This window comes from Haliaeetus albicilla, chromosome 3 (genome assembly GCF_947461875.1).
Source record: "Haliaeetus albicilla chromosome 3, bHalAlb1.1, whole genome shotgun sequence".
In the NCBI taxonomy this organism is placed as follows: domain Eukaryota; kingdom Metazoa; phylum Chordata; class Aves; order Accipitriformes; family Accipitridae; genus Haliaeetus; species Haliaeetus albicilla.
In genome coordinates, this window is record NC_091485.1 from 19,680,842 (window position 1) to 19,707,736 (window position 26,895).

General features: G+C 40.3%; 1 protein-coding gene across 13 annotated transcripts in view; it reads left to right on the forward strand.

The window, feature by feature from the left end:
• Positions 1 to 26,895, forward strand: part of PIEZO2 (piezo type mechanosensitive ion channel component 2) — a 313,412-nt gene that overhangs the window by 179,475 nt on the left and 107,042 nt on the right. For all 13 annotated transcript variants that reach the window (XM_069778971.1, XM_069778960.1, XM_069778966.1 and 10 more), the window contains exons 6-7: positions 8,431 to 8,641; positions 11,393 to 11,606. In XM_069778971.1, coding sequence (XP_069635072.1) covers positions 8,431 to 8,641; positions 11,393 to 11,606 — 425 coding nt within the window. The remainder of the gene's footprint in view (positions 1 to 8,430; positions 8,642 to 11,392; positions 11,607 to 26,895) is intronic.

Consider the following 26,895-nt stretch of genomic DNA (forward strand, 5'->3'; position numbering starts at 1 on the left):
CTTCAGCGTGAAACTTTAGTGTGCACCTGCCCTGTTTTGGTTAAAAACATGGCATGATGAAATTATTCTTGCGGCAGCTCTTCACTGGGGTTACTGGTTTTCTCTTCTAACAGTCCTCAATTCCAAATGTATAGATACAGAGGTGTTAACCAAGAGATGAAAATCCTGGAATACTGTTGCCTTTGGGGAGTCTAAGTGATGAGTAACACAGTACAAGAAGGAATCTCTTGGGTCACAGAATTCAGCCTGCTGCTATTGCAGGCCTCTGTATCACAGAATTCCCTCTGGAAGGTAGGAAGCACCTTCTTGAAAACAGGGCAGTTTTTCTTCATCGCATTGCTCCTGACAGGACCCTGTTCCGTAATTTTGCTTTTCTGGTGGTTAGAAAATGTTTAATTTAGATTATACATATATTCATAACTGCATTATAACCCTTTTAGATTTTCTGCTCTTTTGCTTCAATATATTGTTTCCTTCCCTCGCATTTATTTCTCTGATATTTTGGGAGAAGAAAACATATTTCTTTAAAGGTTGTTCTGCAAGACTAAAGAAGTCAAGTAATTTTGGATCCTCTTGTAGATTAGATGTCCCATTCTCCTGTTTATTCCACTAAACTGTGGCTTTTCAGGGTGGTACTGGAGAAGTACCCCAGCCACTTCTGTATAAGCTGAGGCAATACTGCAAACCACCACAGCACCATAGCTGGGCTATTTATTGTCCTAAGCAAGGTCGATAATGGGACAATGTGTATATTTCTTGGTCCAGGAATTACTCCATATGGGTGCTGTGCTGCTTCACATACCTGCACTAGCTCATTTAGCATTTGTACTGAATTGTGCCTTGTAGTCATAACCCAACTCTTCCTATTTCCTTTTCACTGTAAAAAGGTGTTTAATCATCTCAGGCTAAACCACCAAACTCTGCCTGTGAATTCCCCTCTCGTTTGCATTTGGCTTATATGCCTGACAGCTTTTTGAAGTCAAGATGTGAAACTGTATTTCCATATTGGCCAAGTGAGTCTTGTGCTGAAATCACTTGGTGTTTGCTCAGGTGCGATAGGTACATTGGAAAGTGAAATAATCTTTGGCCCTTCCAGTACAATATCTATTGTACACAGGATTTAATGAACTGCCTTCCTGTTATCCTTCTTCAGAACTGTGCTTGTCTTCATTAATTTTTTATTTTTCATTTCCTCTGAATCACTAAATGCTTCTGTCCCTATGTGCTTCCAGTAAATAGCTGATCCATTTTTGTCATGAATGACTCTTTCCCACAGGAGGTTTTACTGTGGAAATGTATGTCATTCATTACTATCAAACAGTGCAAACACACTGAAAGTTATTTCTGTTGGTACCTCCCTGATGAATTTATCTAGTACTGTGTAAGCCTTTAACCCAAGCTTTAGCACACCTGAGATCTATCAGTGATAGAATTTTTCATTCAGATCTATAGGACTTAAGGTTAATTTAGGATTTTTCTTTTCAGTTGAGTAATACGAACTTTAGATCACTGTTTAAATTCCAAAATGCCTCTATCTCATTGATGTCACACCTACCAAAATGTTCACTGCAATTGTCTCACACTTGATTAGTTCAGCTCATTTAGCAGGGTCTTCCCCTGAAGTTACCCAGTTTTCTTTTTCTATCCTGGCTTGCAGCCTGCAGCCCTCCCTCCACCTGCACCCCTGTGCGTGTGCGAAGTGGTGTTCCCCTTTGGCTTTCTGTTGACCTGCCTTGACCTCCCTTTGAGCACCACATGTATCTCACACAAGATGACCTTGAAGAAGATATTTTCCTAACCAGCCCCATTTCTGTAGAGCTCAAGTTGAATGACATGTGGGAATTGTTTATGTGGAAATTTTTGTATCTGTTCTGTGGCAGATAAAGCGGTGAAGTCTGCTTCTCACATGCTGATGCTTTCAGAATAACTGGAGTTCTTCACTTGCAAAATTGGAAATTCAATAAATGATTAACTTAACGTAGTTTAGTATTGACTCCAGGTTAAAACTACAGTCATTTATATGCCATTAAGGGCTTGCAGTTCCTTTGATGTTAAAACAAGTAGCAGTTAAATGTCTTTTCCAGCTTTTGTACTCACAGCTCTGTCTGTGTGAAGAATATTGTGTTGATTATTTTTTCTATATGCATTTCTATATGTATGTGCTGCTCCTGAAGGCAGGTAGGTAATGAATTCCTCCTACTGCTGTAACCATCTCGTTTCTAAAGATAAAGGTTAAAGACCGTGGGCGGGGGGGGAAGGCTTTTAGAGCAAGCTTAAAAATAGGAACTCAGTCATGTTACGGTATGTTCCATCTAGATTGAATGCACCAGCTTAGGCACTATGGAGGCAATTGAACTGGAACAATGTGATAGTAGAGAACGAGTCTATTTCTATAGTTCTGCTGGCGCAGTTGAATCAAATAGCTTGACTCACATGATTCCTAAACCAAACTGTTCATTAAGTGGTATTTTTAATGAAAATGAAGTCCAGAAACTTGGGCATAGTAATGGCTTGAACAGACTTATAAAAGATGTCTAATAAATTGTATCTGTGCTATTCTGTCACAGGTATGGAATAAAAATATGATCTCTGATAAGAAGTAAAGAAATAGTTATAAGAAGTGGTATCTTAATTCTCCACCAGACAACATGGTTTTACAGGAACCGGGTCAGCAGGGGGCTGTAAGTGTGTGCCTCAGGGTGTGCAAACTGCAGGGCAGCATGAAGACAATCCAGCCCACTGTAAAGAAACTGGTGTGGCTATCAGGAGCAGGGGTTAGAAGTCTGTGATGAGGTCTGGGATACTACAACTTGGAGCAGTTCTTGAGGAGATTGATTAAAATTGCGAGAAGGAGGTCAGACCATGCAGCCTGCTTCGTGGCTTCCTCGCTGTTGTCTCCTTGCAAAGTAGGTGCAGCTATCTCTTCTGCAAGCCAAACCGTGCACCTTCAAGCTAATCCAGATCATGGAAGTACTTCTCTGGTATCACCAGCAGTAAACAACATGGTCCACCACGATGTACGACTCTGCCCTCATGCCGAACCTTGTACCTGTAGCTGTTTGGGTGAGGCTGCTGCAGGGGGGGCCAGGAAGGAGCAGGTTCTGGGAAGCGGCTGAGTGCTGGGGTGAGCCCTGCAGCCCCACTGGCAATTCAGAGGCAAGAAGAATGTGTTCAATCATTGAACTCAGGCCCTGCTCCTCAGGAGGTTGCTTCATGCTGTCCTTCACAGAGGTTACTTTGCGGAGCAGAGCCACATGACAAGCAGGTTGCCCTGGGAGCATGGCAGTGCTGCCATGCAATCTAACTGCAGGTTGCATTTCTGCCACCTGCAATGCAGACCCTTGGAAGATACAGTGTCATCTTGACATTAAGTTTGATAATGAGGTTCTTCAGTGCATGTCTATAACTTTTTAAATGCCCACGTAATACATAGATAAATTGATAAATTGAGCTGACACAGCAGGATCTATTTAACCATTGTTAAAAACTCTGGAAGCAACATGTTAAAAACAGTTGGTGAACTTCACATAACTGTATGTTTTTCTAAGGCTTATTTTTCATTTTCTCACTCCTCTGTTTGTTTCCTGGTTCTGGCTGGGAGGAAATGTCAAAATACTGCAAAAGAGGCTATTTGTACAGCGTTTATGAGCCAACTGGAAGGAGGAAGCACGTGAACTCTCATGAGAACTTATTCTTGTGAGCTTAGCAGTGCACGCTTGAGAGGTCCTGATAATTAATGCAAAGCATTTGCAGGGATGGGAGTTGTGTCCATTCTTGAGACTTATATATCCTTAGTCGTAACAGTTCTGGTTAGTTAAATTTTGTTGCTCTCATTATTTGAATTTTTGAAGAGTTTCATTTGTGTCCTCTCTAGAATCAAAAAGTCAATAAATGAGCAAATTTGTGTTTACGGATACAATACCATTAAAAGTAGGTACAAAGCAAGGAGTGTTCTAAAGCAAGAATGGGTTTTAGGTTGGGGTTAAGGTTTCCTGTTAGTAAATACATCTGTGGGACTAGAGGATATCTTTGTGCAGTAGTGTTTATACTGTACCAGATGAAACATTTAAAAGTTGGATGTTAATAAAGCAGCCCCCAAAGTTGCTAATGGACATTCTGGCCCTGGTCACAATAGTAGCTGCCATAGCTGCCACAGAGGCTATACTGTTTCCTTGCCTGTTCTCTATCTCAATTTGGCAGTTTAAAAAAGTGTTGTACAATAAATACTCTTGGGACTTCCACACGATTGCTGAAAAACCTAAACTACATTTAGTTTATTTATAAAAAGTCCTGGGGCCCTGCTCTGCAGAGCAAAGGTCATGGAAACACATGTTTATGGCTTCACAAATGCTCTATACTCCTTGAATGGAGAAGTTTATTTGATTTAATCAGCTTCCACAGGGATCCTGTAATTGCATAATAAGTAATTTATTATGGAAGTAAAAGTATTTTTCTAACTGTAGCCTATGGAGCGTGGGTTTGTAGCTTTAGACTAATCCACATAGTAAAAAGAGCTTTGCAAAACAGTCTGACTGGAGTACTGGTGTTCTGTGATGAGCGTGTACTTGCATGGCTACTTAATCATCAGAAAGTGGTAAAACAACAGGCACATTATCACCATGTTGGATGTAAAAACTGTTCACTGTTTGCCTGCCTTCAGCAATTTGAAGTGCTCAATGTGAGAAACTGGAAAGCCATCCGAGATAATCCAGTTGGTGGGTGGTGAATATGAGAATGGGGGAATCCAAGGTTTGTCTTGTTGACGTACACTGGAACGTGGCCTTTCAGCTACTTCAGGAAAGGAACATGGCTTTTCGGCTACTTGACTTCACCTTGGATACTGAATTACAAACAGATATGTTTGTATACAAAAAATACCAAACCTATAGTTGTTTAGCCATCATAGTCTTTTCACTGAAATAATCATCAACTCGGTCATGAATGACACCACTGGGAGGTAGACAGAATAAGGCTAAGGACTGAGGTATCATCCTTAAAAGTGCTTGCAGACAGGGAAGAGAGAGATGCAGAAGCTAACCCATCTCTTCCAGGAAGCATGCTGGTGCAAAATCCTGGTCTCTGAAACCAGGCAATCCTTGCACAGCGATATCATAGATAATTCAGGCTGTGCTGAAACAAAATGGTATGTATGCATCTGTTCTGGAAAAGCTTCTAGGACTGCAGATTATGGTTGTCGTTGATGATCAGGTTTTCCCATTTGCTAGCTTGTCTTAAACTGAGGAGAGCATCTGAAGAACCCCAACTCCAAACAGACAGTTGTTGTTTTAGAAGGAAAACTTGGGAAATCACTTTGGTATTTGCTGAGGTTCAGAATGCTGAAGTTTTCTTTCCCCTGCTGATGACCTCAGTAACACCAGAAGTAGGTTGTTCTGCATTTCCTGTGAGTTTTTGTGAGGTTCTAACTTCTTTTTAGAACTTGGAATTCATATTTTCATATCTAAACAGAAGTGGAAATACAAGGGAAGTTAACTTCTTTGGTAACTCATCAACTTGCAAGCTTTTAGCTATGCTTAAAGTGTGTAAGCCTCAGTCCATGGAAATTTTGGACCACCATCTCCTTCTCAGCTGTATCCTGGTCCAGAGAAATATCCTCTTTCCTAGTGCTTCTCCCTGGGTGTGCTGTGTCATACGTGTCAGTACTAGATTATTAATACTGAACTCTTAAGACAAAATGTAGCCTAAGGGTCCTTCAGATCAATGAAGCAAGAGTGATTAGCCTGGCCAAGTTAAAAAATTATGGTCCTAGTTATCATGATAGGAAAATCCAAAGACCCATTTTGAGGAGATTGAAATTGAGCGTTTGGCACCTGAGGTGAGGGAGGCAGGTAGGGGAAGAGACAGAAAAGGGTGTCAAGTCTCACCTTTCATTGGGCTGTTTTCATATGGTTTTCTTACTTCCATGTCCTCTTTTTTATTTTGTTGTTTGAAGGTTGTTGAAGGTTGTTTGAAGGTTGTTGAAATTATACTTAAAAATATTTTCATTTTGTTCATTTTTCCCTCAAGAACATTTTCTGCTTCTGCATGGATAACATCTTATTATTTTCTTTTTTGACTCTTCAGACTTTTATTTCCTGTTCCTGCATATGTATAATTAAGTGCTATCTCAACAATTTTGACAGAATTCCCATTCAGCTTAAGCTGTAATAAGTGTATGAATCCTGTCTTCATGTTCAACATAGATTTGTGGTAGTCATAGAGATACGAATCCTGACAATCTCCCATGGAATAACTTACTTATTTTGAAATTATTCCTATACATTTTTTGTAAGTAATTCCACATTTTAATGTATACTGTCTTCAGCAAATTGAAAGCACTAGCTGAAGAAACAAGGGTCTCCTTCACACACACCCATGTATAGTAGGCATGCCATTTCATAACCTTTAAATGTCCAGCAGTCTCACTCATTCTCTTTCTTTTGGGATATGAACACTATTGAAGGTTTCACTGTTCACTGGTCATATTAAGCTCAAGGCACGGAGCACCAGGGCCAGTCCAGGAGGAGCAGGATTGGCCCCAAAAGGACTAGATTAGGAGCAGGTTCATCTAGTAATGACAGCACAAGCAGAAATGATCATAACTTTTGCCCCTTGTATGGCTTTCTCACTGAAACAGCGGTGGCAGAAGTAAGAGCATAATGTATCGTTCAGCCTACTGTCAGCATTGTTTCTGAATATTTAAGTAGCTCCTGTTTAGACAGGAGCTCAGTTACGAGCAGCAGTGATGAACAGACAGAATGCCTCTTTGTGCTGCGTGGCTCGAAATGTGATGACTGCATGTTTGGGCTGCCATCTCCTCTATTATTTTGCATAAGGATCTAATAATTCCTATGTTAAGAGCTGTATAAGTGAATGGTGACGATAACAAAGCAATTGAAATGCTAGTATACTCCATTTATAATGGGTATAGCTATTGAAATAGCTGGATATGTCCAAGAGAAATGTAGATTTCCCAGATCAGCCCTACTTTATTTAATATGTATTTCATTGTCTGTAAAATAGATACTCTTGAGAATATGCAGGCTTTTTCTGGGCATTCACAGCATTGTTAATGCTCCAAAGTAAGAGGAGAAAGTTGGCACCAAGCTTAGAGGTGAAATGAAGGAGTCCACAGGGAATTTTGTTCCTTTGGGAATCCACATAACAAAATGGTACTGAAGAATTTGGTTAAGTAGGCTGAGAATTCAGCTGTTCCTACTGCAGTCTTATCTGTTGGTGTGGAATTTTTTGTTGCCAAAGGTCACCAATAAATATAAAACTGCTATTCTGATGAAAAATACCAATAGACTCTCTTTCTTTCACACACAGAGATACTGCTTGGCCAGAACTGACATTAGCTAATATAAGTTCAGCTCAGTGCCAAAGAAGCTATGCTTTATTACACCAAGGGAGAACCTGGCTCAAAATTATTACTTTTTTTTTTTTTTTAAATATGCCCCTACATGTCTGTGAATGACTAATTTTTCCATAAATTGTATCTTTGGGTGGGCCTCTTGCTAATCCTGCAGATTCTCACCGTGGGTTGATGATTTAGTCTGCATCACTCAATAGCTGTGTATGTCTTCTGGTCTCCAAGATACGATGGAGACTCGATGGTGAAGGCCACTGCCAAATCCTAACAAACTGCTCAAGTATGAGGGGCCTTTACATGTTTCCTTCTTTCCCTTTTTCCATTGTGTAGTTCTAAGCCACTGGTCTCATTTCCCCTGCTAAATTGTTGCAGATCACTCAAGCTTTCACTACTTCTCCCTTGCTCACTTTTTCTCCATTTCCTTCACCATCAGCCGATCTCACCATTTCTCATTCTCTCCCCAAGCCTCTGCTTAGTGTATTTTTTCTCTCCCAAACTGCCCTTCAGTCACCAATGAACTATGTGCATTTATTTCAGCCATTGTTGCCCTGTCTCAGATCACTCCTACTCACCCCATTCTAGGTTTTGCATTTATAGTCCGAGGAAGGGTTCATGGGGAAGGGTTTGAAAAGTGGGATTTGTTGAGGAACATCAACCAGGAAGGCACTTGTGCTTAGTGGCTGGAGCTTATACCTAAAGTCATTGAGCCAAAGAGGAGTTTAACAGATAATAGATAGCAAGATGGAAAGAATGCTGAGCAAACCAAACTAAATTTCATATAAAAATGAACAAGCAGCCTGTTGTGCATATCTAGGAGGACTGCAGTCTTTCTCAGAGACAACCCTTAACATCTTTTTTCTTGAGACAGATCTGAAGTGGGAGCCATCAATGTACAACTCTAGCTTTAGTACATCTTTCTTAACTCTCGTTACTTGCACATAGTCAAAGATTATAAGACTTCATTGTTAAATAACATACGTGTGGTTTTTAATTTCAAATTCCTTTGCAACTCTGTCTCTCTCTTTTGCATTCTCTTTTTCTTCCCCCCCCTCCTCCTTTAGGCTGTAAGAGAAAAGTTAGAGCCAGATGATGCTTTGATGTATGAAGAAGATCTGGATGACGAAGACTGTGGTGAAGCAGAATTTGAGGAAACCATGAAATTAAAACTGCTGCGTAGAATCGCCTCCCTAGCATCCAAACTGAGGGAGTTTATTGGCAACATGATAATCACCACTGGAAAAGTTGTTGTTACAATTTTACTTGGTTCAGCAGGTTGGTGCATTTGAAAAATTTTCTCCAGAGCCCATTAGATTATGCGTTTAACATATGAGTTTTCAGCTCTTTGGCACCTGCGGGAATAACAATGGAAATTTTTAAGGGAAAAGAAATTGCTGCTGATTTTATTTAAATTAATTCTTGGCAGGCATTGGAGTATACTGAGTTGCTTAATTTTTTGTACTAATACTGTGTGGCCCTATCATTCCATATACGACTTTCACAGTTGCTGTTATAACCAAACGGTGAATGGTTGCACATTATACGTTACTATATATTACATATATATATTATAATGTGAATTCATATATTTGGTTCCATTACTTCCAAGTGTAAAAAGGAACTGTATTCACATAGCCTTTAAAAAAAGAAAAGAAAAAACAGAAAACATTAAGAGGTCGACCATGTAGTGTGTAAAGAGCAATGAACAGACTTCATGTTGGGTTTTGATGTGGTTGGTAAAAGTAGCTGTTTTGATATGATGTAGCCAACTTTTTTATAAGACATTTGATTTAGTACCACATAATCAGCCACAGCCAGAATGAAAGTCTACAAAATCACTGTAGGTTGTAATTAATGAATTCAAAATTGGATCATGCAATTGTAAATTAGCATTTATCTGCCCACTCACATATTTGAATGGAGTCCTTACATATAAAGTATAAGTGTATACTTAACATAAATATACTAGTATATGAAGTATAAAACAATAGTACAAAAAATGTTTGATATTGAATGACGAGGACTGGTCAGGTGTGGCCCTTTTAATCAGACGGGCTTTTTCAGTAAGGTAGGATTATCTGACAGCCTTACGTGTAGCCAAATGCAAAGTAATAAATCTAAAAAGGGAAAGAAATAGGTTATGTGGATCACCATGGGGCCTGACATCAGGGAAGAGAGATGCCATTAAAAAAAAAACCAAAAACCAAACGTGGCCAGACCTGTCATTCTGAAGTTGCATGGGTGAACTGCTCCCAGGGAGGGTGAAGCAGAAGGATCACACAGCAGTGGCAGGGGGCAGTTTCTTCTGAGCAGTGATGGGCAGCTTGTCTGCGGGACTCCAACGCACACCGAGAGCTGGGAGGTGTTCAGAGGAGAGTTACAAAAAGGACTTCAGGTCTGGGAAGCCTGTATTCCACAGAGAGACCTTGAGCTTAATTAGTTAAATACTTCCTTACTTACCGTGCCAAGAAAAAAAAAAAGATGAATGGAGATTTGTCTGCAGCCTTAAAGTACTGACAAAGGTACAAAGTGCCTCCATTTTTTTAACAGACATCTCATCTAGTAGAAGTTATAATACGAGCCAATATTTAAGTGGTAAACCCAGGCAATTTCAGACCAGAAATAAATTCTGAATTTTTCGCAGCCAGAGAAATTGGCCGTAATAAACAACTTATTTATGGATATAGTGGAATCTCCTTCTCCTAAAGTGTTTAAATAAAGACAAAGTAACTCTTTGAAAGAAAAATGAAATAGTTACAGACTTGAGGCAGAAATTGCTGGGTGAAGTTTTACAGCCCCCTTCATGAAGGCAGTCGGAATAGATGATCCCTGTGGTCCTGTCATGCTTGTAAACTGCGAGCCTATGGAGACATCAGCAAGTTACACACCGGTGCAGAGACAGAGCACCCTGGTCTGAAGACTCGGTCTGAGGTACAATGTGAGAGATGTGATGGTGAAACTCGGGCAAAATGATGATGGATAAGAGTCCTTACAGTGCCCGGACAGGCCCAACAGGGACCAACCCCTGGAGCGCTGCCCCCAAAAAACACAGCAAGCCGGTGCCTGGCAAGGTGCAAGTCCTCCCGCTGGAGAGGTGGCCCAGCTGCAGGGCCAGCAGGCCCACTGGAGCCGGGGGCCACCGGGAGCCTACAGGTCTGTCCTGAGGAAGGTGGCTCCTAGACATGCACTAGTAAAAAACTTAAAAATAAATTGAGGCGGGCATCCCTGTTAGCTTCGGGACTGTTACTTAAGAGACTCCCCTGGACTGCTGTGCTGGATGTAAGCTCTCTTACGTCATTTTCTCATGGTTGCCACATGTATGTCTTTCCTGCTTCCTCACTTGTTTTTGTAGGCTACCCGCAGAGCATCAGGTCTCCTTCACCAGTTAGACATATTCACAAGTGAAGTACTCTGCTACATGTGCAACAGCAAAACCAATATACATATGTAAGACAGCGGAGTCTGTCATATGTAAATTACAAGTTTCTAGGAGTTAAAAAAAATCAAACATTTACTGAATATTCTCTAGATTTTATCTAGATCTCTTTTATTGTCAGTGTATGCATCAAGGGTTTTTTAGTTTTAATAACTCAAGATATCCCAAGATTTATATGAGAAGGATTTTCACTGTTCATTCCTCATGCCATTTTAGCATCCTCTACTTAAAATTAATTCTAAGTCTAATACACTAGTGCTCTCAGGCACTGTTGGCTGGCCTTGCAGCCACGTTTCTGGTTTTCTCCATGCTTTGTGAGATGTCTTTGCAAAGAGAAGATTTCATCTCAGAGGAAGGTCTGGAGAGTGGTTGTGTACTAAGTGCTAAGGTATGGCATAAGTGAATTGAACAGAAAAAAGATCCTTTTCTTCTAGTCTCAAAGCTAACAGCAGTCTTAAGAGCTAATTGTAATAATTAGCATAAACACTAATTGGATTAAATTGTTTCATACACTTGTTGTCAGACTTCAGGTTTAACAAGTGCTAATATTTCCCACTCTTTTCCAACCCTCCATGCTTTTATTTTTACAGGTATGATGGTGCCATCTTTGACCTCAGCTGTGTATTTCTTTGTATTTTTGGGCCTGTGCACATGGTGGTCCTGTTGCCAAGCATTTGATCCGCTGATATTCAGCTGTCTGTGTGTATTAATGGCTATATTCAGTGCGGGGCACTTGATCGGACTCTATCTGTACCAGCTACAGTTCTTTCAGGAGGTTGTTCCACCAAAAGATTTCTATGCCAGGTGAGAGAAATTCCTTTCCTGTTCAGTTGTGGGCACATGATGCAATGCTCTGTTATCCCATGTTGATGCAAATGCTCTTCAACGTAATGCTTTGAAGTATTTTATGCATGACTGCATGTTCAGTCTTGGAAGAGTCAAAGCATTTCAGACTGAATGGTATTGAATGATAGAGTGCTGAAAGTCCTGTCTGGGCAATTGTATGCAGAGAGCTGGGGCAGGTTAGGAGGGGAAGGTGATTTTGGTTTTGGTCAGAGTGATCCGCAGATGTGAGTGCGAATGATTTGGCTAAGGCAGGAGACAAAGGAAATGGGTGGCGTCATTGATGCAAGGGCAGTGTACACATGCACATTTTTTGGTAGAGGAGAAGAAACACTGGGAGGTCTAATGTCATACTGTCTTACCTGGGGCAAAATGCATGTGTGGTGCCATCCTTGTGAGGAGAGACTGAGGGCTGCTGTGGTACTTCACATGCTGTGCATGTTAATATAAAATTTCTCTCTTGTCATGCAGAACATGCCAGTCTTATGTTCATATCAACAGCTACATCACTTAAGTCAAAAAGCAGCATTTCTAGTTACTGCTGCAGTAAATATTGATTGGATGTGATTTCAGTGACCCTTTGATTTTTTACATACTGTAATCTAAAATAAGATGAGGTAATGGATGTATTTTACTCATTGTTACTTTTTTCTCCTGCTGGATTATGATTGCAAATTAGTTTTTATGGTATGTATTTTTAGTGCTGTAGTAATCTTTACACTAAACTAAATGTAAACCTTAACTTTATTTCTAGTAAGCCTATTGTTCCTTTTAAGTATTATAAGTTGACGGTGAAAGGATATTGGATGTACTGTGGAGAATCAATTAATGATTTATATCTCAGTGCACCATTAAAAGCAGTAAAAAATGAGCTGCCTAGCTACAGTAGCTGTTACTTTACTACTTATTTTGACAAGTTTCTTTAGTACAGGTTAATAGACATGTGTTTTGTGATGTTGGAATTGCCGACTTGAGGAGGCTGATTGGGAGAGTATAACATTACCTGAAAAATCGTAAAGATCCACTTAGTTTAGGTTCTTTTGTGCCACCTAGAGGTCACGGTAGGAGAATGGATGATTTCTAGTACCAAGTAATTAAACGGCTTACAACTTCCCTAAACCCGTTATATTACTCTCTGAGAGATGGTGGCTTCAAAGTTCTCAACTCTTTGGCTATGAGGTTATCATCTCACAATGTTTTACATCATTTGTAAAAGTCCCTTTTTTTTCTTTTGAATATTTTCTTATTAATTTTAAATTACTTTAATTTTTAATTAATTTAATCTCAAGCGTATTTTCTGCTTTTAGTTATTTTTTTGTAAATACTGTAATTTATATTAATTTCATTCAGTACAAATATGCCTCTTTAACTTAGTCAATAATTTTTGAGATGAAAAAATCTGATTGTAGGTAAATTGCCTCTGCCTCATTGTAGAAAGAAAAAGAACCTTCAGGGGTTGGATTAAAAAAAAAATCCCAGTGTTAGACTTTGGAGTATGTACTGACCTTTTTGTAAGCAAAAAATTATCTTATCTTCTTGCAGACTTTCTCTTGAACTGGTACTGCTGGGTACTCTGCCTTTTACACATGATATCATGTGAGGGACTGATGTTCTAAATTACAAAGAAAATTATGTTTGAATATACAAAACACTGATGACAGCTCAACAGAAGATGCAGTAAATACATCTTCCTTGTTTTTTTAATCGCAGTTCTTTCTGCTGTGGATTTACTTTGATCTGCTTTCAGGGAGAGTTATTTGAAGAGCATCAAGACAGGTGTTATCAGTGCTTGGAAGTGCAAATCTGAGTGTAAGGAAAAGCCACTAATACGACTTTTAATGACTGGAGTCAGACTGGTATATAAGCAGCGGCTAGAGGAGGAAAATGAGAGACACATGTACTGGAATGGTGCAGAAAAAAAATTTTAGCATTTTTCATCCTAGAAGAAATTTGATACCTTGCTATGTTATGTACCATCTTGGTCTGAAGCAGAGCTAAATATGCAGAGTTCCCATTAATACTAGTGGGTGGCTTGCATGGGTAAATTATAGGCTGAGGAAGGAATCTGATTCCTCAAATTCTTCTCTGCTATTCTCACCCAGAATATGCTGTTTAATGTCTTTTTGCAAGAGGAGAATAGCAGATTGTTTCCATACTTGTTCAGTTGTATGAACTCTCCTTGCTTAGTTGCAATAAACTCACTGTATGACACAAAATACAGCAGGTACATGTATTTGTGTGTGTTAGTTTTAGTGCTATTCCAAACTGACCTTTATCCATATTTGAAGGGGGGGATGAAACATAAGGAAGAAGGGCTTTTATTTCTCAGCAAAGTTTTGAGGGCTCAATCCCCAGGTTAAACTCTCCTCAGATGCAAGGGCAGATGTGAAAACTACTCCTGTTGGGCTGCTGGTGGATATTATTTCTCTCTGCAGAGCATAAGGCTGGTGTTTTCAAAAGCTGCTAACATTGGTATTTCTGGGTTTGAGTTCCTAAGTTGACAAGAAATGTCCAAGTTGTTTCTGATCAATAAAAAATGTGTTGTCTCTGAATAGTAATGCATTCAGCTTGCCACTGTATCGATTGTTTTCAGGCTAAATGAAGTTAAACTATACCCAAACAAGCTGGAAAGTTCTCAAGTTAACAGTATCTTTCAGCTCAGATTTGCATCATTCCTGTGCTGCTCCTTCCTTTTAAGAACCTTGAACTCAAAATTCAGCACCTGTAATTGTAAGAAGTGACTGGACAGGGTCACCAGAAGAGGGCAGTTTTCTTGGAAGGGATAGTCTGAAATCTGGTGAATTTGCATGTTTTGCCCTGAAACGTTATGGGATTCTGCAAGCAAAGGACTTCCCCCCAAACCAGGATATTGTGATAACATAGCCCTGTGTATTTGCCATAGTGCTATTAGCAAACACAAAGGCATCGATCTCCTACAAAGTCTCACGTTTACTGTTGTGGCTTTCTGGTTCTGCAATGTGCAGGTGGAAGTGGCATAAACACAAACACACACTGAAATGCTGGTGCACACTGGGATCTGCAGACTGAAAAATGTACAGGGTCCTGAGAAGTCTGAAGTGTAGCTGATGTGTCAGGGGTAGGCACACTAGTGGCAGAGCTTGCAGGAAGCTGCCTCTGCCACCAACAGCTTTTCTTCACTAGACCAACCCTCAGCAGAGAAGGGAGCAGCAGTCGTTCAAGGCAGTGCTCTAACTGTCGTGGAAAGTGTGGTCCTACATGGCGCAGGAGGACCAGCGTAAATAAGGCTGAATCCACCCTTCAGTTAGGAGTTACCTAGTTGCGTAAATTAACACTGGTTAATTACCAACTGATCTCTGTCAAATAAAAAGTCCACTCTCATTTACAACTTCATTTAGAATAGGTATCTTCTGTGTTGACTTGCTGCCGTATTCAAAAATCAGTGGTTTACAGAGATGGGAAAACAATAGCAAGAAGTATCCATTTAAAGCAAAATTCAGAAAATATCATATTTCTGCCATAAAATTCTTTTCACTTGAGTTAACAAAAACAAGTCAATGAGCTAAAATGATTTTAGAAATTATGTACACAGTGCCACAGCCACAGTGCCTGAAAAAATATACAATAATATGTTTGCCATTTTTCAGATTGTTGCCTCCTTTCTTCCTGATGTTGTTTATTTTGGCAAAAGGATGTAATTGGGGCAATGATAAGGCCTTGCCAACATGAGGAAATAGGATCAGTGCAGCGGTATGAAGTTTATCCTGAGTCAGGAAAGTTATTCCTGTCCAAAACTGCGCTTACAAGCGAATTCATTTAAAGATCCAGTAATCTGATGTAATGAAAACCTATGTGCTTTCTTAGAGTTTTAGGTCTGCCTTGTATTGCTTGTAGTTTTCAGGCAAGTAATGCTCAAAATAGTTTAAATGCAAATGGTTTCATCTGTGGGAAGGCATCACCCTTATAAAGTGAGGCAAACCTAGGAGTCCAGGGAGCGTCATCCACTTCACAGTGGTATGTTAGTTCACATCTTCTTTAAGTGAATGGGAATTTGGAATTGCACAACTGATTGCTTTATTGCAGTCTGAGTGGGGAATTCTAATCTAAGGCTGTCTTTTCAACAGGAAATTTTCATCTGAAGGATGCCTATAAATCTCTTTAAGCAGGACTTTTAAAATAGGTTTTACAGTGATTAGTAATAAGCTTGCTTAAGTGACTCTTTTATTTTTGGAGGGAGTGTTATATTGATATTTGCTACAGAAGGTAGATTCAGAATATCCAGTTTGTTTTCAGATCTGAGATGAGTCCAGTCCAAAATCCTCTATTTGAACTTCCCTGAGAGCTTTGATCTAGATTCAGAATTTGTAGCCCAAATGCTCTGTTTATCCAGGGTAATAAAGGAATAAATGCTTAAGCACAGTCTCAAAAATATTCCTGGACTTGTCACATCAGAGTGGAACATCCAGCTATAGGGGTTTTTTCTAAATTAGAGGCTAAGTGTGCTAATAAAATCTCAGCAGGTGAGCAGATATTGCCAAAATAGCAAGATGTAGCTGATCGATTACCTTGTTGGCAGTGTCTTGACTCTCTCCAGGGCAAGGCACTGATCTCCTGCTGCTTTTGTAGCTCCACTGGAGCCAAGAGCTGGGCAACATGTTTCACCTGAGATGCAGCCACTGTCCGTCCTTGCTGCAGACCACCTTTGGCACCTGTCTCAAAGGTGGCTCACCTCTGAGAGGCAGAATATTCTTACCCCTGTATGAATTTCTGAGGTTTTTGGAGTTGCCTTGTAACCTGGTCATAAGCCAGTGTTTGACAAGATGGAGTATTTGAAGTTCATTTGTGTATCCTATATTGAGCTGCCCTTTGGCTGCAATAGTTTTCATGCCTTCTGCCTGGTTTTTTTAGCCACTTACCACCGTGGTGCTGCAGCACCTGCAGCCAGGGCAGAGACCCCTGGATACATGCCATGTAAAGACACTGCACTGCCCTTGTTCTGTTTCTGTCATCCTCTGTCAGCAAAAGCACACTTTGTAGTCACAGAGCATGCTCCAAACCATGCTGGACTAGCCACTATGTTTGTCACAATAACCTGATTAGGTTTGAGTGCCAGGATTTCTGTCTTGCAGAGGAAGAGAAGTTAGCTAATTGACCTTATTCTTACAGGAGTTTTGCTGCTGAGTTTCATATTAGCTGTATAATGTACCACAGCTTAGGAGACTATTAAGTCTACCTAGAAGTCTTTAGTCTCTATGCTTTCTTAGAATTTTATCTTCAGCTTCGTTATCTTTTTTTAGACTATTTTGCAAAAGAAGTGAATTATTCTGTTAACAGCTTCAAAATTCAAGTTCAGACTCCCATTGACAAAAGACAGTAATCATCCTTGCTATTATTGTAATCTCATTCTAAATTATGAGGTAGCCCAGGGCTCATCTGGGCTCCCTTTCCCGTGAAAGGCTGAACAAGATGATCTTTTCAGGACCTTTCCAATTTGGGCTGTTCTATGATTCTGTCTTTGTAGGTGCTTTTCTGAATTGCATGATTCTGCAAAAGATGTTTTGTCCCAGGGTTTTGTGCACCATACGAAGTGAGTTTCTCAATATTATGCTAGGAAATGTTTCTGTACTACACAGTAAACAGTCCATTTGCTATCAGCTGAACCATCAAGAGTCCGTGCGGTCTTCATTTTTTATTAAGTACCTAATAATGTGTACCTGGTGTCCAAAAAGATTCACACCTATGGCTGTGATTGGGAAGCAGACAGTTACCAGAATTCATGACAGCATGGCAGAAGAGTTGCAAATATAGGTGAACCAAGGAATACTGGAAAATTCATAGTAAATCTAACTTTCTCCATTATGTTTGTTTCTCCTTCCTAAAAGGAAGGTCTACTGGTTCTTGACAAACCTTGCATAGTCTTTAGCTCCTTTTTAGTGTCTTACTTCACTGGAACAAGCTGGTGTGGTTTATATCAGAAACTGCTCAAGATGACTGACAAAGAGTGAGTCCTATTCAGTGAACCCCGCTCAGAATTACATTACAAATTGAACTTTTTTACAAGACTGAAAAACATTAATAAAATTTTTTACTGTTTTGAGTTTTGCACTTTTAACCATTCTGATAGCACTGTCTGGAATATCCAAATGCGATAGGAGAACCAGTGGTGAAGTTCGCAGCCATCTGTAGCAAGAAAGTCTTGGAAATGTTGCAAAACCACTCACCGCTGTGAGATTTCCAGCTTAGTGTCTGCCATGTGGGCATTTGAAGATTCATCCAAAATGATTTCACCTCTTTCAACGCTTATTCAGAGGGATTCCTTGGAGATTCACTCATCAGCGGGCATGTAATAAATGTCCGTGCTGCACTTACTTTATAGGAGAGTTGTACTCAACATTGATTTAAAATGGTTAGCTCAGGTTCTGGTGGAAGTCCAGTGGTGACAACAGGGCAGTCAGTGCAAACTTACCCAGCCTTACTAGGGAGAATTTGTAGCCCTTGCTGGTCTTTACATGGTTATTAATACTCATCTCTTTTTGCTACATACTGCAGTTCTTTAAAATCAGCAAATTCTTGTTTGTGCCAGGATTTACGGCAAGTTGGAAACATTTAGAAAAAAGCAACAGATGAAATAGTAAGTAAACTGCAGCAATTTCCCTGGTGGAGCAGCCTTTCCCAGCCTCCCTGGCAGTCCACACGGTGGTGGCTCTCCAACGCTGCAGCAGAGCCGTCGGCGTTCATCGTAACTGCTGCCCTGTGTGAAGTGCCAGATTTAGCCCTGGCAGAAGCAGGCACAACTTTATTCATGTTACTGGCGTTGCACCACAGGTGATTTACATCCCTCTATCTTCCCCTGGACTTGAAAGGGATGTAAATCGAGAGACATGCTAAGACCTTTTAAAAACAAGGAGTTTCTGCAGGCGGGGAAGACCAGTTTCCAAGCTGTGCTTTGCTGCAGCAGCGAGCCTGCGACTAGTGAGATCTCGGGCAGCCTGGCGGGGGCTGGCCCTGGCCACAGGCCCTTCTCATTAATGGGAAGAAGCAAGCCTTGGCCCTCCCAACAGCGTGCACACTGCAGCCGGAAAGAAAGCGTAAGCTCCGAACATAAAAATCAGCCACCACCACGTGACATAATGTTGGCAAATTGCCACTTCTTGCTGTCTCCTGCCCCCACATAGCTGCGTGTTACCGTAAGAACAGCCGAAGGTGCCTCTTTCTTGGGATGCAATGAAATGTCGGGATGAGAGGGACAGAGAGAAATGGCAAAGATTTTACAAGTGCTGATGTAGCCCGATAAACTTCCTGCTGATTCTGGTTTGAAATGGGTGTGCAATTGCTCTTGCAACAGAGCCTTCCCATTTTTGCGTCCACTAACCCATCTGACTGGTGTGGGACCAGCACACCTCTGGGCTAACAGAGGCTCTGCTCATGGTCAGGGAGAGCTGCATCACTCCACTCCCCCATACACACCGTGCATCTGCTTACGTGTGTCTGATTCCCACACCGACACTTGAATACAGACTCCCTGCCCATCACGGGCTTTCCTGTCTTGACATGCAGAGGATGACGGTGAAGAAGTGACCCTTTAATTTTTTTTTGTATTGTTTAAAGAACACAGATCTGCATGCTATGATCGTTGAGCAAGTGCCGGAAAACAAGGACAGAAAAGGGACAGACAGACATCAACCCCTCTCCTCCTACCAGGTTCGGAACACTATTGCTTTGTGGTATTAGGACACGTGGATTATAATTAGCAAACTTCTCTTAGCATTAGAAGCTTGTCTTTACTGTTTTCCTAAGGTCTGCTCACTAGCATTTATTTTCGTACTCTAGCATGCCCAGAAATTGTGATGATAAATATTTAGCACTCGTGTAGCTCTTTGTGTTTTCAGTTCAATGTACCAACATTGACAAGTGCATCGTCGCACATTCCTCGGCTGTAGTACTGACTAACCTCAGTCGAGCACACACCGGGGAGTTAGTCATTGTCTGTGCAAGAAGCAATGTACACCAGTTTCTCCAAACCCTCAGGGTGGATATGCTTAATCTCTTGTTTATGTTTATTTAGCTGAAGTTGGGAACTTACTGATAAAGACTAAGCTAATCAGGTACGGTTTATGACCAATTTAAAATGAGCTATGTTATACAGCTTTGGTTTTGAAATGAGGCATTTTGCTCACATTTCCCAAGCCTTACTGTTCATTATGCCCTTATCTTCTTTCCCATATCTTGCTATTTTGTTTTCTTTTTCTGTTTAAAAAGAAATGGGAATCATAGCTTGCATTTCTGCCTTAGTGCATTCTCTGCTAAAGAAGAATATCTTATTTGCTCATATTTTCTACTGCAGAATCTCTTAATTTAGGTATCAATAACTCTTGCTTTTTTTTCAGTCCATTTCACTGCCAGCTGAGTAAGTGGAAAATCTCTTTATCCTCTGCATGCATCACTGAACCTAGCAGACTGTCCCAGTGTGGCTGAAAAGTATCATCATTCCCTTTCAGAGGTGGAAAAATTCCCTAACAGAAAAATTAGATGAATTGCATAACCCCCCCAGCTACCCAGAGCCTGGAATAAAACCCAAAGTTTTTGGCTGCAGCCTGTGTCCTTAGGTTCCTGGATCACAGATGAAGTTACCTCAAAGTTAAAATGAATATGAAGCTATACTTTAAAACAATTTATGTTCTTCTGCATATGTTATTCTAAGAGGTAACAGTAAATCTCTTAAGCTGGCAGGCAGTTGCGTGGCTGGCTGTTGTACAGATCACTTGCATGTTCTGGTCACGTAGCACCACCCTGCTAAGTGCTGATGCTCACTGGAGTTATTTGAGCATGGTCTCCTTTCCCTAAATGATCTCTGTTGAAGCCTCACACTCAGTGGCCTAGCTCCGTAAACGCATCCGTCCTTCTCCCAGCACCTGAGCTTAGGACAAGAAGGCTGTCCGTGGGCTGCACTACCTGTCTAAGCTTTGGGAGCAGGCTGTCCTCCCTTCACATCTCCTGCTCTGCCTGCGTGAGACTTTCTGAGGTGGGAGTGCTGGCTCCTTTCCTTTCAGCAGCTCTGCCAACTCACTTTGAAAAACCCATAACCTCAGTTATTAATTGGCGCAGAAAGAGGTTGTTAAGCCATGCCTCCTGCTGTGTGCTGAGGTGTCCAAGCTCACCCTCTAGCAAGGGGAAGCCTTTGTGCACATGGATGTTTCTGAACATGCCTTGGGTTTTCCCTCTCCCACTTTCCACATGGCTCCATAGAAACCTGGACCTGTTTTCTCATTACTTTCATCTCTGAGTAGAGAATGCAACTAAACATTAAAAATTTTCAATTTTGTTGGCACGATTTGGGTGGCATCCTTCCCCAGGTGGTGCTGTTCAGTATGGGTTGCTTCTCATTCCCCCTTATGGTCACCAGGAGCGTGCGTGTACATGAGGAAGGCGAGTGGGGGGCAAACCACTGTGCCTGGTGCCAACCAGTCTCCTCTGCTGGCGTGGCTTTTCTTTCTCCATCCTCTCATCCCAGCAGCGCTGCCTCAGCTCCTGCAGCCTCTGTGCTCCCTGAGTTGCCTCTGGTTTGTAGGTGAAACTGAAAAAAAAACCAACCTGCTGCATTTACAGTAGTTTTATTTTAGTGACAGAACCAACAACTCTCTACCTAACTCTACCTAATGCGTGAGCCACGCTGCTCCTGTCAGAGCAGTGACACTGCTGGTCTAGATGAGGAAGGATTGTGTTGAAGGTGACACTCTAGGTAAGGTATCAGGCAGGGGCCCTAAAGCAATTTCTTCTGCAGCTTTATCCCCATTTCACCTTCTTCTTGCCATCCTATCTGGCGGTCCTCCCTCTGCCAGATGCTCAGCTGTCTGATTGGGATGAAAAGGTACTGGAATCACTGCTTCAGCACATGTCTTCATGAGATGATCACCTCTGGATCAGCAAAAGGTCCCAGCAAAGGTCCCCAAAAGCTGCAGCAACATTGCTGCTTTTCTAGCTCACTGATGGGCTGAAAAGAGTAACATCAATATCAACGCTCACCAGAAACTCAGAGCACAGTGCAGCTGTGTCACGGGTAATGAAACAGTTTGGGGATCCAGAGAGGAAACCCACTGACAGGATAAATCTTCTTCATGTGAGGCTTTTGACGATGGGTTTTGTCTCAGTAAACAAGGGATTAATTGACCCACATCTACTATTAGTGATAACAGTGGGGTATTATTGCCTTTAAGGCAATGAAAGCATACTGGGAGCTTTTGGAATAGGTCAGTACAAAGCTCAATTATTGGATGAAATGTGGTGTATAGCTCACAAATCTTTATGTTCAGACTTAAAATTCCCCTCAGGGCACCTGCTTTATTTCAGATATATGAAGTATTTGAATGTCTGAAATTTGGTCATTTTTAAGGGATGTCCAGTCCTTAACAGCTTCTAGTCACATACTCTCAGAGAAAATTCCATTATCTGGTAACTTTAAAAAAACAGGTTATAGAGCAGATGCTATTTAACACCCCATTTTCAAGTTGTTAATTTACTTGAGAGCAAAGTGATTTTATTGTGGCTGCTTCTATGGTCGTTTTGTTCTCCCTGAATTAAGTTTTGTGTTGTGTTTACATTTTTTTGCAAGCTTTTATGTAATTCACAGCCCTTAAAGCTATCCTTTCTCCTCTACAGCTTCCTGGATTAATGGCTTATAATTTCTCTCTGTCTTCATTATATGGATTATATTAGCACACAAGTTTTGAATTACTTATTTTTTCATGAGGTTTCTCATGCAGTAGATGTGCATTTGAAATTAGTTTTCCTTTAAAAGAAAAGTCATTGATGTTCAGAAGAAGGTGGGAGATATACCAGGGCTGGTTTTGTCATTGCAAGAAAAGCTTTGATCCAATAGGAGCTATGGAAACCAAGACTTGGTAGAAAAAAAAGTATGTAGACATCTGCTAAAGAGCTATAGAAATATGATGACATTAAAACAAAAGTTAGAATGATCTACTTACCCATCAAGCCTATATTCACTGTGTGTATGCCTGTATTACAGCGTTGTGATAGCAACACACTGGAGGAAAACACTTCCAGTCTTAGTCTACATTTTCAAGTATTTCCAAAAAAGTTATTAACTGTTAAGCTGAAATTTATCATAATACTTCTCAACCCAAACAATCAAATTTTTGTGTTATTGTTAACATGGCATAGTTCCACTTAGCCAGTTCTGAATTATCCAAGTCTGAACCAAAGCAGGGTCTAGGTCTTTTAGTGCTTTTAAGCACTAAAAATACTTGCAATGATTTTTAAAGCTTGTATCACTCTGAAATGGATAAATTTAATAATTTTAGTCCAGCTGTAGACTGAAGTTTGTGTCTGCAGTATCTCCCTACACAGTTGTCCTGCTGAGCTGAGAAGAAGGCATGAAGGATCAGCTCCTTCTCTGTGGAATCTTAGAAATAACGTGATTTGGAAAGACAAATGCCAATTTTCCCATTCATTCTTTTTTTCCCTTAAAAAGCCATGTGAAACCAAATGCCTCCTGCTCATCTTAACTGTAATTCTTTGGGACGCTTAATGCATTTCAGCCAACTTTCCCACCTCTTTCCTCCCTGTGTTCTGGTATTTCTATAAAAATGTTGTGTCCATTCAGCATAGCCTGGAGCATTAGCCCCAGTGTGGTCTGAATTCCCAGCTTATAGACTACAGAGTAACAACCTTCTGGAAGGCAAGGGTGGGCCCGGAGGTACCACGGGACTGGCTGAGTCCTTTCCAATGGCATGTATTTCTTTGGGCATATAGCCAAATGGTGTGCTGGGGGGAGTGGGGTGGCTCACAGGATTCACTTGGGAGAGACTTTATGGATATAATTTTATGGATCATAGCTTGTGTGTAGCTCTGCCATCCAAATACAGAAAACTCAACAGCATATCTTGTGTGAACAGGGGACTTCTGACTTTTAGGGGGGCTGTGTAGGAGTATTTTCTGTATGCTAATTTATTTTTTAATTCCTTCCACTCCGTCCCCCGTCTCCTCTCCAGGACATTTTCAAATTTGACAAGAGTATGTACCTCCTTTAAGTCAATGTTTGGAAAAAAGGTTCATTCTTCAAGCAATGCTTAGAGTTTGGGACATAGCCCTTTCCGTATTTCAAGTACTCTTCCTCATGAATCTCCATCTTCAGGGCTTGGCCTGTGAAACATGAAGTTTTGCCTTTTCTCCCTGTATGTCAGCCCCCTTTCCCCCAGAAAATGCAGGTTTCTGCCACAACCACCACTACTCCCCCTTCATCACCCTCCTCAAAAAGGCTAAAATTTTTCTCCATTTCTGGGGATTTACTATTGTTGAATTCCTCTCTGTTGTTTCCTTTTCTATTCTCTTCTTTCCCCAACTCTCCTCCTTTTCTCTTCTCCCCTTTTCTTCTCTTGTTTGGCCACTTCCAGCATCTGCATTTTAGGGCTCAGCTATTCAGTCAGTCAATCTTAAACTCTGTTCTCCTACCCCAGACTTGCAGGCACCACTCCCCACTCCTTCCCTGTGAGGAGAGTGAAATAAATATGCAAGAGAAGATATCCAGATGAAATAAAGATTCAGACAGTTAATAAAATCCAACACAAATGCAGAAGTTCTACAAAGATGGATTCCCCAAATCCATCCCAGTAGAGTGGAAGTCTCTGATGCCATTGCTGTGAATGACCATCCAATATGTACTGGCCCCAGCAAAAAAATCCCTGTAATCATAAGTACTAAATCAGGAAATGCAGCTCCTGAAGTGGCTTGATGCGGACATTTTCTTCAAACTGTAATCAGGCTCAGATAAGATAAAGGAAAAATACTCCTGCTCTGTTGTGTAGTGAAAAGTAGTATGTCAAGTAGTGCACAGAGTTGTAGGAAGATGCAGCAACTGGAAATCTCATCTAGACAAAACTATTATAGAAACTAAATGTGGTAGAAAATAAGAAGGCAGTAGAAGTTTTGCTATCAATTGAAATCAAGATTGGATGCCTTTCTAAACTATAAATTGTAATTCAACCACAAGTTATTTGTTCAATACAAGAATTATTGCGTGTCCTACATTGTGCAGGAAGTCAGAATTATTACTTCCCTTCCTGGCCTTGGAAATTATGAGGCAAATCCTGGTCTGAAATCAACTCCTAAAACATCAGTACATGCAGGATCTGAACTGACAAATACATTTTTACAAAAACAATGTTCCAGATCATTTTAACTGGAGGCAAAATTCACAGACCTAACATCTGTAATTACTGTGTTTGATAATTCTGTATATGAGACATATATTTAATTCTTTTATGTAACCATTTTTGTTCATATTTAATACCATGACTAATTACTAACACCAATTCTTATACTATGTTAATGTAACAATGAAATAATGCATGCTGGAGAAGTTTTAGCAATGTACATAATGCAGTAATAAAACATGCGGTACTTCAGCAGCTCCTTAGATCAAATATCTGTGGGTGCAAAAGGAGTTTGTTTTGCTGTTTTCAATTAAAATTGAAATTGCTCTTCTGAATTTTAATGCTAGACTAATTTAAAAAGAGGAGGGTTTTTATGGTCACAGCTTATGGCTTTGTCGGAGAGTGACAAAAGATGAAAGTGCATCTGCCAGAAGGATGATTCACAGATTCAGTAGGAAGCTTTACTAGGAAAACAAGCTTATAGAGAGGAACTGGACAAAAAGATACCACCTTTATTTTAAGAACTGTTTTTCACTGTGTTATTTCAGAGCATTCCTCAGTCTGACATTGAAGTTCCTCTTATCCCTTTATAATTTCTAAAATTTTCCAAATTATTTCTGCTGTACTTTTTTTTTTGTTGTTAATGAAATGTATTTTTCAGAATACTGATGAGGACTTTGAGAAACACAATTTTTGCTTCTTTGCAAGAAAAGAAAGATTAATCTATTACGTCTTGCAAAGATCCAGTTGGTTTTGAGGTTACATGAAGTGTTTTGAAAAGCAAAGTATTTCCATTAGTAAATGGTCTCTCAGTATTTGTTTTATCTGTCTTCTGTATCCAGGCTTGCCTATACTTGTCTTGTTTGGCACCTGGTTTCCCCACTTAGGACTCATTCTGACTTTACTGATGGTGTACATGTATGTTGGCTAAGACAAAGTCACACCAAGATTGGAGTTGGGCACAAATGTAGCTGATCGTGACCAATACTGAATGTAAAGACCTCTGTGGAATGAAACATGCAGAACTGAATAATGCCCTAATATATGTTGCTTACCGTAAATGCTTATACGTTTTATGGCAGTCATTCCTGTGTATTTATAGACTTTGAATAAGAGAAGATGACTCTATGTCTCTGAAAAATGTTCCGCACCAGCAGTTCTCATTGAGGATAATGATGAAGCATAAATACAGAATGAGTAGCGACTTGTAGCTTTATTGGAGGCCAGAACAGACAGAATGAGCATTCCCAAGACGTCAGTGTATTTTGAATTTGATAGATGGGGAATGTTGTGTTGAGTACCTTTGTGACTAACAAGTCTCAAAAACCAAGTAGAATTCAGAAATGAGGAGCAGTTCCTCTAGATTCATGATTTATGAGACAAAGTGAAATGGGTTACATAAATATATTGCTGGTCAGGTAGCAACTAGGATGGAAGAGACGCATTGTAATTTATGTATATTTGGTGAATGCAGGACCAGAAGGGAGCTGAATTAAGTCCAGTAGTATAATGTATAATTTGAAACAAGCAAATGAAACTAAGAGAGTGAGAAACATAATAAAATTTCTTAACTGGTAGGATTATGTGGAATGTTTTTTTCAGTGGAGATGAAAGTAAAACACAAGTTTTTGAGACTTTATAGTTATAGTATATTATAAAACATACTATAGGAATGGAATATGTGATATGAAGGTCATGTCTGCTTGGCAGAAGGGTCCAAGAACTTTCAGGAACTTTCCCTCATTTCTGTAGGAAATACTCATCACTCACTGTCAATGGAAAGACTTCTTACTTCAGTAGGAATTGTATTTCACTCTGATTCTGATATGTTGATGAAACAGAAATAGGATGATCTGTACTGTGCTTACATAGAAAAGCTTAAAATGAACCACAGATGAAGAAGTGTGTTGTGAAACAGAGGTAGAAGATGAAACTACTAGAAGCTCAACAACCCTGATCATTGATGGGTAAAAATTACAAGTCAGTTGGCAGAGAGGAAAGCAAACAAAACAAGATGTTTGCCTATGCTGATAGAAATATGAACAGAATACAATCCAGCGTGAATTTCAGTCAGATGGAGCCAAACCGTAACACCAACTTTG